The sequence below is a fragment of the Sceloporus occidentalis genome, unplaced genomic scaffold (genome assembly GCF_023333645.1).
Source record: "Sceloporus occidentalis isolate IW3139 unplaced genomic scaffold, rSceOcc1.0.p SCAF_61, whole genome shotgun sequence".
Lineage (NCBI taxonomy): Eukaryota > Metazoa > Chordata > Lepidosauria > Squamata > Phrynosomatidae > Sceloporus > Sceloporus occidentalis.
The window spans coordinates 591,180-603,594 of NW_028317041.1; the positions used below are offsets into that span (position 1 = coordinate 591,180).

A 12,415-nucleotide genomic window follows, 5' to 3' on the forward strand; every position below is an offset into this window, starting at 1 on the left:
TCTCTGACAAATCCCTGCTCGGTGGCTATATTGTAATTATTTACATGCACTTTTGTTTTTCATCCTTGTCATTTCCTTTTATAATTCCATAACTAAAATAAATGAAAAAGTTAGAAAATATAGAGAATGTTTGGGATAACATACAGTTTAATTCTCTAAAATGAAACGATCAATCTAGTAAATTCAGAACACTTTTAAGACTATTTGTCTTTGCTATTATAAAAAATATATATAAATATAGTAAATATAATTGACAATAATCTATCTTGCTGTTAATTTGGGGTCTGGATTTTATAGTTTGTGTGTTTACAAATACTTTTTAAATATATAAATATGATAAATATAATTTAGACATAATATTTATATGTGGGTTACCAAGGGCAACGATTTCTTGTTAGTGGAGTATCTCACAAATCATTAACCTGGGAAACTGGAAAGTAAATTAATAAAACTGCCCCTGAAAATGAAGGGAATGAATGGCTCTTCACTGCTGTTAAATCTCTATTTTTAATCTCAAGTGCATAATCGTTCACTGATTCAAACATATAAAAGCTCTTTTAGCCACAGTAATTATTAAACAGTGCCAATTAGTGATTTCAAACATTGTTGCAAACATGCATTTGATTGACGTAAAGAGCATTGGTTAGATGAAAATGTTTTTTTTGTCCTTTAAAAACTAGGACTAATTACTCTGTCCATATTTACATACTTTCAGATGCACGTGTTCGAATAGCCCACATTGTTTTTTTTACTCGGTCAAACACTAGTGCATATGATAGCAAGACGCCATGCAAAGCATGCTGGCTGAGTAAACAGACACCGTTTCCACCTTAAACCTACTATCTAAGAGTCATTGGAAGCAGTTGGCTGCCTACAGGGGCCTGATATACTTGGCAGCTACTCTGTATCCCATTAAAGAGCTAGTAATCCCCATATCACATATATAGCGCCAACAATTTACACAGCACTCCTTACAATACATATATTAAAGGGGTATGACAAAACTAGAATTGACAGATTAAGACAAACTCATAGAGGGCCCTGCAAGTGTACACTATAGAGGAGTTGATCTATTTATGTAAATATGGTATGTGTATATTTTTAGGATTATTGGTAGTTTTCATAGCAGACAGGGGACATTATTTTCTTATTAGTGCCTTTCATGGTCAGCGACTAAAATTTGTTACCTAGCTGTCTTCTGATTGGAAACAAGGAGCCAGTCAGCGCTTGGTTTTACTTTAAACTTCGGTAGCGTTTGGTTTGTAGCTGTTTTTCTTTTCAACGCAGGATCACTTGCAGCAGTGAAAGGTAGGTTATTAGAGTTTTACCCTTTACATGCTTATTTTTTTCTGCTACTGTGACATACAGCTCCCATTATGATGAGCCATATGCTTGCCATGCAATATGGGAGCTGGTAGTACAGAAACAGGTATTTTTTGGCTATGCTTTTGCAAACTTTGCCAATATGTGCATGAAGAGGTGAAAAATTTTATATACAGAATAGGGCAAGACATAAGAAGAAAAAAGTTTGCTTTGTATTAAACACTTAAGCACTGAACAGTGAGACACCAGAGGACAAAAGGGGTCACTTCAAGGTGAGAGACTGTGTTCACTCTCAGTAGAAGAGACTAAAAGGTAACAGTCACAAACACAGCTTTGGGCATATTTACCATATTAATATACTGCTATATATTTTTCAGTGTATTTTGAAAAATAGATTAACCTTTTAAAAAAAAATGTTTGAAAGATGGCAGCTATACAGAAGTTCGGGCATTCTTTCTTGGCAGCGAAACAACAAGGATGTTGCTGAAAAGACTGAAAAAAGTTCCCAGCAGATCTGCCTACTGCTGGGATCTTTGGAAATAACAATAAAGCACAAAAAAGTAAAAAAAAAGTTTAAAAAAAAAAAAAAAGCGGGAGTCCTTTACCTGGTCCAGAGGCTGCCATTGTTGTTAGTCATAAGATATTTTGGGTGACTTTCCCTGCTTAAAAATCACTCTGAGCTGATTGTTTATGGTAATGCTAATGAAGTCCATTCCCCCATGGACCTTAATTAGTCATAATATCTGGTTGAGTGATTAAAACAGAGCCATTCTATTGTTTACCATAGGTAGTATGACGAGTCAAGGGTTTTGGCTGCGATAACAGAGCTAGAACACATACAAATGCAGCTACCTGGAAAAAAAAACTTTATATTATTCAAAATCTAGTGATCTTTTAGAAAATAAAATTTTTCAAAAATGTATTACATCTGTTACTAGTAATAAAAATGGCTAGTTTCTTTTAAGATTAAATTGCAATGTTCTTTGTATGAAAAAAAATATTTACTGTTCTTTTCCCCAAAGGTAAACAGACTTTATTAGATTAATTATTCTAAAAGGTGAAACTACTCCTCATATGAAAGCTTAACTCAACAAATAGGGCAATTTTCTATCTCTCCAGAACAAAATTGCTTTATTTCACACCTGGTTTTACAGGGGGGGGGGGGGGTAGTCTGTACAGGTTTCACTTAGGAACCTCTATAGCTCTTAGTTCACTTTAAAGAATTGGTCATACCTGATAGTTTTAAAAATATGCAAATATAGTCCAGAACTTAAAACAAGTATTTGTCCTCTGTTTGTTGCTTATTTGTCATATTGGTTTGGGGCAATCCATTTTGTGGCTTTTTAGTAATCTATTCTGTCTGGAGGAACAAATATCAGCAATGTTAGAGGCTTGTTTGAATTGATGTGCCAGGTAATCAGATGGGAAAGGTATCGTCCCCCTGTAAACTCAGTCCAATGAAAGAGGTTATTAGGGCCAGGTGTTTGTAAGCCATGGTGAATAATGAAGCCTCATTTTAGTCAGCCCTGCCGAATATCAATCCATGGCCATCAGACTGAAGTTATTCCTTGGGGAGCACTTTGCATATATATATATTTTCAGCATGACTGCACTGTTTAAAAGAGAGACTGAAGTTATCGGCACACAAGGTCCCTAAACCAGATAGTGGGAAGTTCAAAAGCCATTTCTGGAAAATAGTTGATCTTGTGTAAGAGTCATAGGTTTGTAATGCTCCAGGTCTTCACCTTCAGTCATTTTAACCGAAACTGCAAAAGTTGGACTGTAGGAAATACTCCCAGGTCATGAAAAAAGCCACCTCTCTAGACTCAGATTGGCAGAGACCGAAAGGCGAGGTTGGCAGTTACTGTACTTGGTTATTCTATTCAAAATTTTAACCAGAATCTACCAAAGCACTTTTAATTGGAATAAAAATTCACATCAGAGACTTGACAGATTTTGAAAAATCTATTACAAGAATAATATCAAGTTACAGAAACAAAAATAGAAATGGAACAAGGAACCATTAGAGAATATCTTGTGATTTGTTATGTGTTTTAATATCATGTACATTACAACCAGGTCAGCTAATGAATTGTTACATAATCAAACATATGATACAGAAATCACAATCTATGTAGTAAACACTGTAATATGTTATACTTCATTTAACAGAAAAAAAACACAGCGGAATGCAGCTTGTCCATGTCTGGAACCCCATAAACATTCATTTAAAAACAGCAATGATAAACATTACGGAACAAACAAAGTTATAGAACAGATTATAAATGATACCAAGGAAAATGTTAATTAGTACAATGTATATTTTCTCCTTAACGCCTGCACATTAGTTCCCAATCACTATATGATGTTAAGGAATTACTTGGTGTATCTCAGTACAGTGCCGATAATGGTACTTGGGGATAGGTTCAGGAATCTAAGGTCTAGTGTGCAAGGATCAGTTAAATTAACTTTAATTGAATAGGATTTCTACAAATTTGGGGTGAAAAGGCAGGAGATGGAGCGAGTAAAAAACGTAACACCGGCAGATCACATCGTACAAGGCACATCGTTGTGAATTAAGGCCAACATGGTTTGTATCTAAATTCAAGGCCTCTCTCCCCCATTCACCACCCAATCTCATTCAAACCGTTGCAGCTGAGGTACAGCCATGGATTACAATACCATGATGTAGTTCCAGCAGACAGTACTGGAGTGCGATATGAAGCCTTAATGTGTCCAATATCCTGAGCAGCAATTTTGGATTGAGTGCGAGTCTGCACACTGTTCAATCCATGATATTTCATTTGTTTTTACATTCTTTATTTGGTTTATCTCATTTAAACAGTCCTTGGATTTTAAGGGGATTTTTGTTAAATTAGTAATAAAGAGGTTTATCAAACCTTACTACCATTACAGTGTTTGAAACCTTTATCTAATTGCGAAAAAAAGAACAGATAAAGAGACCCCCCCTCTCCTTAGGGAGAGAGATCCGACAACTCAAATGTACATGTTTGAAGACATCCTCTCCCTACCGCAGGAGAGCCGCACTGCCCTCCATGGAGTGGCTGGCAGAGATAAGTTTCTTTTGCTTTTTTAGAGCATGCTATTAGTTAATTTTAATAATGCAAGATGTGATAAAATGTTGTATTAATAGTATAATGGCTCTTTAAAAATACATTATTAAGGGACAAAAAACCTCAACCTTTACCATGTTTACACAGAAAGCCTTAGAGAGGGGAGGAGATAGATATAGTTTTTATGGGAAAGATGATGAACTAAGTTAAAATAAGAATCTTAGACTATGTATTAATATAGTTGACAGACATTCTAGTTAATATTCGTATTGCTCTTCAAAAACTCTAAACCAACTATGGTCATAGGAACTTGTTTTTTTGGATATATTTGGAATGACAATTCTTGGTAAGTTCAGGCGTATATGATGGAGTTATGTCGTGTGGGCATTTACACTAATGAATCAATAAGACAAATCTAGAACTGTTCTATATGCTACAAGGGCTGACTTGGTCAAATGCATTCAGGGAAAATGTACCGCCTCTTCCCCTTTCCCTGAAAATTAAACTTGAAACTCCAAATAACAAACCAAAATACCTAGAACTGAGCTACAACAGATTTACTGTGGTATACAACTAGTCTACTTCTGTTTACATCTATTGATTGTCAGGCTAATTGTATCTGTAACCCTCTGAACCATATAGAAAATTTGCTTAACCTCCTAAAACCTCCTTGGCTCTCCTCACAGATGTTTTAGGAATGGTCAATTCACTACCCTGCTTTAGCTGGCATCAGGTCGACCCATAATGTAACTGAACCACCAAGAGTAACGACCAAACTAGCATCTGAAGTAGGGGTAGACTTGGGAGTGCACATCCACTGCTATGAAAAACTATTGTTCATGCTATGTGCAATAAAAAGCTGGACTTGGAGGAACTCTCTGCAGAATCAGCATAGAGTCTAGACTTGTTTGAGATCTGCTGAGAAAGTATAGGGAAGTAAATTTGTCAGTGACCAGCTCGTGGATTCACAGTTTGCACAAAGTTTGGCCCCAATACGGAACCGTTTGTCCAGCCACAAGCTACCCGAGTAGCTATTAATAGGGTTCAGTAAATCAAACCCCCCCTACATCTGAAAGACCATTATAATGTGATGTTCAGCAGTTTGAGTGCTGGGGAGTAATCTAAGTAAACAAAACCTTTCTTTCAATCTGTGGAAATTGCATTTTTTCTTATTGTACTTTCTGCAGTAACAAGGCCAATGAACAGCTGGAGATGTCCTCGGGCCATGCTACTGTAATAAAGTCCTCAGGTAAGGGGCAGCACTCCTGCTAGTTGCACAGCTCCCAGCCAGCTGGTTTATCTTAATTGCTTTATATTTACAGGCTTTTAAAAAAATCTTATTTGTATGAATTTACAAAATATCTGCACTCTTGCCTTTTTAATAAAAACTCAGTTACATAGAACTCCTCACAGAAGCCTGATATAGATATATAAAATCTGATGTTTGATAGAAATCGTTTAACTACCCTTTGGAAACATTTCAATTGGCCACTATCTGGGCCACAAAAATGGTCGTTATTTATTTTGGTTTTCAGTGCAAAGACATCATTTTACCTACATTTATTGTACAAAAAAAAAAAGTGTTCCCTAATTAAATTACAGAATCTGCGCCTGGATATATTAAAGCCCCACTCCACCATTAATAAATTTGATTGTTAAAGTATGACAAAAAGGAAAACGTGAAAGCTGTCTGTAAGAATCCATAAGATTCTGAGCCCCCTTTCTCAAGTTAAATTTATCGGCCCTGTGTAGACAAAGCCTTCTTGCTTTGAAGTCTGATTACTGCTCCTCCAGCCAGGATGGGGCGTCCGCTCCTGGAGTTTTCAATTTGACGTGGAATTGCTTCAACGTCTGTTCGAGCTGCTTCTGGTTCCCAGCAAAATACGCAGCGATCGCGTTGTGGAAAAGGACGAGCTGATTGTGAAGAACCTTCACCTGCGGGTGGAGAAACAGAGGCTTTGTTACAAGTGTCATTATTATTATCCTTTATTTATATAGCGCCAACAGTTTACGCAGCGCTTAATACAATACATAAATTCAAGGGATATGACAAGACAAGAATTGACAAACTAAGACAAACCGATACATTTGGTGGAGAGAGCCCTGCTTGCAAGCTTACAATCTAGAGGGAAATGGGGTGACAAACATAAGGCATAGAGAAAGGGTGAGAGGTATTGTGGTGGTTGTATCGATGACAAGGAAGTTCTAGCAGCTAAGATGGTATGCTTCTCTGAAGAAGTGGGTTTTTAGATGTTTCTTGAATGTAGGGAGGGAGGGTGAATGCTGAAGGTTCCTTGGGAGTAGATTCCAGAGATATGGGGCAGCTCGAGTGAAATCTTGTAGATGGGAAAAGGAAGAGGTGATGAGTGAGGAGGAGAGCCTTAGCCCATGGGAGGAACGTAGGGATCAAGTATTTGCTAATGAGTTCAGAAATGTACGGAGGAACAGTATTATGGATGGCCTTATATGTCAGTACCAGGATCTTAAATTTAATTCTAAAGGTAATTGGGAGCCAGTGGAGGGTTTCACAGAGGGGGGAAGCAGAAGAGGAGCGACATGCAAAGATGAGCCTAGAAGCGGCATTTAGGATAGACTGTAGAGGAGAGAGTCGAGACAGTGGAGTGCCAACCAGAAGAGTGTTGCAGTAGTCAAGACGGGAAATGATAAGTGAATGAACCAGAGTTTTTGTGGATTCTTGGGTGAGGAATGGGCGGATACGAGAGATGTTTTTTAGGTGCAAGCGGCAGGATCTGGCGAGGGACTGAATGTGAGGCATGAAGGAGAGGTTTGAGTCAAGGATGACCCCAAGGCATCGGGCCTGGTTAGTAGGAGAGATAGTCGTGTTGTTAATGATGATAGAGAATTCAGGTAGTGGAGTGGAGATGGAGGGAGGGAAGATAATGAGTTCAGTTTTAGAAAGATTAAGTTTCAGGTAGTGTTGTGACATCCATGAGGAAATAGCAGACGAGCAATTGGTAATACGGGACATGAGAGATGGAGAGAGATCAGGAGAAGACAGGTAGATTTGGGTATCATCTGAATATAGGTGATACTGGAGGCCAAATGAGTTGATTAGTTTGCCAAGAGAGGAAGTATAAAGAGAGAAAAGCAGAGGGCCAAGGACTCTTGACAGTTGACAGAGAAGGAACGTTAGACAGATATGAGGAGATCCAGGAGAGAGCTGTATCTCGAATGCCTATAGAAGCAAGTGAGTTTAGAAGAAGGTGGTGATCAACAGTATCAAAAGCAGCAGAGAGATCCAGTAGTATTAGAATAGAGTAGTGACCTTTTGCTTTGGCAGAGAGCAAGTCATTGGAGACTTTTGTTAGAGCTGTTTCAGTAGAGTGAAGGGGTTTGAAACCAGACTGTAGAGGGTCAAGGAGGGAATTAGAGGAGAGGAAGTTAGTGAGGCGATTGTGCACAATCCGTTCAAGCAGCTTAGAGGTAAAAGGAAGCAGAAAGATAGGGCGGTAGTTAGTCAAACTGACAGGATCTGAGGAAGGATTCTCTAGAATTGGTGTGATTAGCGCATGCTTGAAGGCAGATGGTACAGTTCCAGATGATAGAGAAAGATTAAATAGGTGGGTAAGTGATGGACCAAGGGATGGACTTTGTGAGGTGTGAAGGGATGGGGTCGAGGGGACAGGTTGTTGGGTGAGAGGAAGAAAGAAGAGTGGCTCTCTCTTCTTCGGTTGTAGGGGAAAAGCCAGTTAGTATAGTAGGAGTGGAGTGAGTGGTGTAGGAGGGAGTTGTAAGGAAGAGAGGTCTTTTCTAATAGTCTCGATCGTCTCTTTGAAGTGGGTAGCAAGATCTTGGGCAGTGAGAGAGGTTAGTGGTGTGGGTGTGGAGGGACAGAGAAGGGCGTCGTGGGTTGGAAGAGAGGATATGAGAGTGGAGAAGTAGAGCTGTTTGGCGAGAGAGAGGGCAGAGTTGTAGGTGTGAAACATGAATTTATAGTGGGGGACACCTGCATTTGATACATTTTTTTTAAGCAATTTATTTTGGACATCATATTTTGTTTACCTAAACCTCCTCCCTATTAACCCCTGGACAGCAAGCTGCAACCAGACTAATGAGGAGCCAACAACCTCAAATATGTGCAAACAGGGAAAAGAAAAAACGTCGGTGCGCTAAGCTAGTCACAGGCTCAAATAATACAAATGTATAATACGAGGCCTACCAAACAGGTGTAAGCATGCTGCAAAAACAGTGTATTGGCTGTACAATGTATACAAAAAACAAAAACTGTCTGCGCTTTGTGTGCCCACTATGTAGGAGGTGAGCGTAGGTTCTCACCCTATTGAGAGTGTGCCTTGACGTGGCGGGTGAGCTTAATTATGCTTTGGCCAATTCATATAACCAAAACCTCTCATTTATATTATGTTTATATATTTGTTGCCAACTTTATTAGGGTAAGAAGCGCAGACAGTTTTTGTTTTTTGTATACATTGTACAGCCAATACACTGTTTTTGCAGCATGCTTACACCTGTTTGGTAGGCCTCGTATTATACATTTGTATTATTTGAGCCTTAGACTAGCTTAGCGCACCGACGTTTTTTCTTTTCCCTGTTTGACATAAAAAAAGAAAGCTTTTCCATGAAGTAACTAAAGCACAATGTTACTTCTTTCAAAGCTTGCAGAGCGTTCTGATCAAATGGTGAATTTCTAGTCCTTATAACAATGCATAATCACCAAAAAAAACTCCCCACCTACAGTAATTAATAAATAAAGGTGCGGGGAGCAGACAATTGACCACAAGAATAAAAGCAAGTTATGTGATTTTTTGGGGTAAAAAGGGGTGTGTAGGGAGTTTAACATTTTAACCAATGCAACCTCCCTCTTGAGATGTTTTGTCTTTATGAAAAGAATAAATGGAGGCCCTGCAAATTCTACCAGAACACTTTGTCTGAGGTTAAAATATAACGGAATACATTTATTTAATCGGCTTTCGGGATCATCAATACAGCCCTTCCCTTTCCCTTAATGTAATTAGGCTGCTAAGGACCAGTAAGCTTCTTGGAATGATCTGTGTGTCCAAAACAACTGAGTTTCTACGCTAATAACCACCGAGCTGCAGGGGGAAGCTTTGTTCTCACTGACCCTCTGCCTCTGCCTTTTGTGAGAAAAGAGTCGCGTGATGTCACCGTTGAAAGTTCACACTACCTCACCAAAATCGATTTAGGGGCAGAGTATGGATTAATCGTAGTAGTAACTAATGTTCTCTTTAAAATAAATGTGTGGTAGATACGCTGAAAGGGTTATAACTGCACCAGTTGAATTTACTATCACATTTTAAAAACTCCGGTAAAGTGGAACGGCTCTTGGATACCAAACGACATTATGATGTACAAAAGATACCTGCATCAGATATTCTGCAAATTGCTATCAATAATTTCAAGCAATTTATTTGTTTAATATATATACATATATTTTTTTATTCCCATGAAGCAGTTACATTAGCGCTAGGAGGTTCATTTACTGATCTTGCCTATAGCTTGTAATTTTGTGTTGCAGTCAGTGAAACTCTTTTGGAGATATTGATTTCATAGTAAAGCACTACTTCACCTCAAAGAATCTAAGCTTTCTGGCAAAGCTAATGTAACAATCTACTGTCGTGAAGCCTACCCGAGTCATTCTTCATCATCATGCAGATCCTAAAGAGTAGAAGTCACTTACAATGCTGAACAAATAAGGATGCTTTCCAATGTGCATTTTTTATAAAAAAAATCTGTAAATACCATTATGTAAGTAAGTTCATAAAATGGTAAAATACATGATTTGTGAATGTCACACCTCTAATCACAGAAAGTGGCTGACAAGACGGGCCCAGGGAACCAATAATATAGATGTTGGCATTTTAGAGTCTTTCTACAGTATAAGATCAGCCCCTGAAGCTACCGTCCCCGTCCCAGCTGAATGTTCTTTGACTGTACATGCGATGCCGTTAAGATGGGGAAAGTTAAACACGCAGGCTTCCTCTTACAGTGGAGTAACAACATTTCCCAATTTATTCCCCATGTTTCCTAAGGGGGTAACCCTAAAAAAATGATATGAGTGTGATTTACAATTCACACCCTGCTCATCAATTCATGGGAGATCGATGCATCAACCAAACCCATGTTTAGTGGAAAGAAACCTTTTTACAATTTAAAAGCACCCAAATGGGTCCAACGGATCCCCGAAGAAACCTGAAAGGCGAAACACGTCAGCCTAGCCTGAGCATCTATTTTTCCTTGTTTGATCTACAATTCTTTCAAGAACGATTTCAGAACCTGCTGAATGCCAATGTTTGTTTGTTTTTTTGTTTTAGACAGGGACTCCTAAATCTTAACATGTACCTTTTTCCATTAACAGGCATTTATAAAATAACCTAATGTTACAAACTCAAGATGGGTAAGCAGAAACCACTGAATGGAAGCATCCCTCCAGATTTTCCAGAACGAGCTCCTGAGCTATTCATTTGTTACAGCAACTCGCCAGCAAATACACAATACTTACGTATACATTGTCACTCACAATATAAGATAGGAGCTTCACGGCCCAGTCTGGCGGGGCTGAATTGTTAAGGCTTTATTTTAATGAATTAAATAAAGATTATATTGTTATTTATAGATAGGTAACCTTTCCCGATCAGTTTAGTTTTTTCATTCCTCTTACAGTGAACAGAACCGATCAATTGTAGACCAAGAGCTTATTTCTTTAGCATAATCATGGAATTTAACCCCTTCTTATGTGTGCTTGCCTTGTGACCTGCATAGACTGTGTGTGTGTGTGTGCACATTCATGTACAGCCACATATGCTGCATACATTTGGCCAGGGGTATCATTTCACGTGCTTGTCCCACCTTAAACTAGGCAACTATGAATAGCTTATCTTGAAGATACTAATCTTCTCAGAGAAATTGGTATTTAAAAGCTAAAATAAAAAAAAAATAAGTACAAAAAAATACCAGAAGTAAAAAGCCCTTCCCTGTTGCTGAACAAACATTTTATTCCAAGGGAGGACATTTTTTTCTGCAGCATATATTTAATATTTCAGCTATGTGCTTTTACAGTCTGCTTCACACGTGTTAACATTTTTCATTCCTGAGAGAATCAACACAGCACAATGTTTTCTGAAGATATGTGACTAACGTCTGCGCTCAAAGTGTCTTAATCGCAGACTTCCACGTTGTTTTGTGCAGTAAGGCTGAACGTGATGCCGATCCATCATAGCCTACATGTACAAAGCATACAATGTTTGGTCTTTGAAGATCTGAAATTTTCATACCTCTGCTTTGCCTGGCTTAGCTCAGATGCATGATTTTCTATGGCAACATTGGTGTAACTCTGCGTTCTCCCACAACAGTCTCAATCCCTCACATTTTTTGGTATCTACATCTCGTCACGTAAACAAAACATTCTTGGAAATCTGAAAGAGCTTTCTGTGCCGGCATGTCTTCCTATGAAGTTATTTGCTTATCCTTCATGAGGACCATTTCAAGAGCCGCTATACATTTGTTGGTGGGCATCTATGGATAAAACTGTTCGAAGGAATGCTTCGTGCAGAAGAATGATATATTCAAAACTGGAATATACATGTCTCTTGGATAAGTGGAGCTACTGTATTGTGATTGTAAGACTAATTCTCAGCAAATGGGAAGACACTGGGCATAAATTGAACTCCTGAGATGTAAAGTGAATCGCAAGTTAGCCTGCGTCACAATTACGGTGCAGTTTTAGACGTCAAACAGTGCAGATTACTTTGATCAGTGTTTATCAGTGTTCACACACTGTTGGAGGTCAATGTAAAGGCTACACCTGCTGAGTTTTTGCCAAGTGCCACCTAACAAGTGAACAGAAGTGACTGGTATTGAAGCTATAAGGGGTCAGAACCCCTATACATTACCATTTAGAACGTCAGCCAAAGGAGAACAACACGAGCACACTGCGTTTCAACCTGTTAGTATCATTTATTGAAAGCTGCCAGCTAAAATGACCCGAGGCAGATGGGTGTTGCTTGCTTTTGGAAGAATAA

The 12,415-nt window shown here is 38.6% G+C and overlaps 1 protein-coding gene across 4 annotated transcripts in view; it reads right to left on the reverse strand.

Annotated features, from left to right (window-relative positions):
- Positions 1 to 6,176: 6,176 nt before the first annotated feature.
- LOC149287386 (arfaptin-1-like) overlaps positions 6,177 to 12,415 on the reverse strand; it is a 44,233-nt gene continuing 37,994 nt past the window's right edge. For all 4 annotated transcript variants that reach the window (XM_089492879.1, XM_089492877.1, XM_089492880.1 and 1 more), the window contains exon 8: positions 6,177 to 6,332. In XM_089492879.1, coding sequence (XP_089349005.1) covers positions 6,177 to 6,332 — 156 coding nt within the window. The remainder of the gene's footprint in view (positions 6,333 to 12,415) is intronic.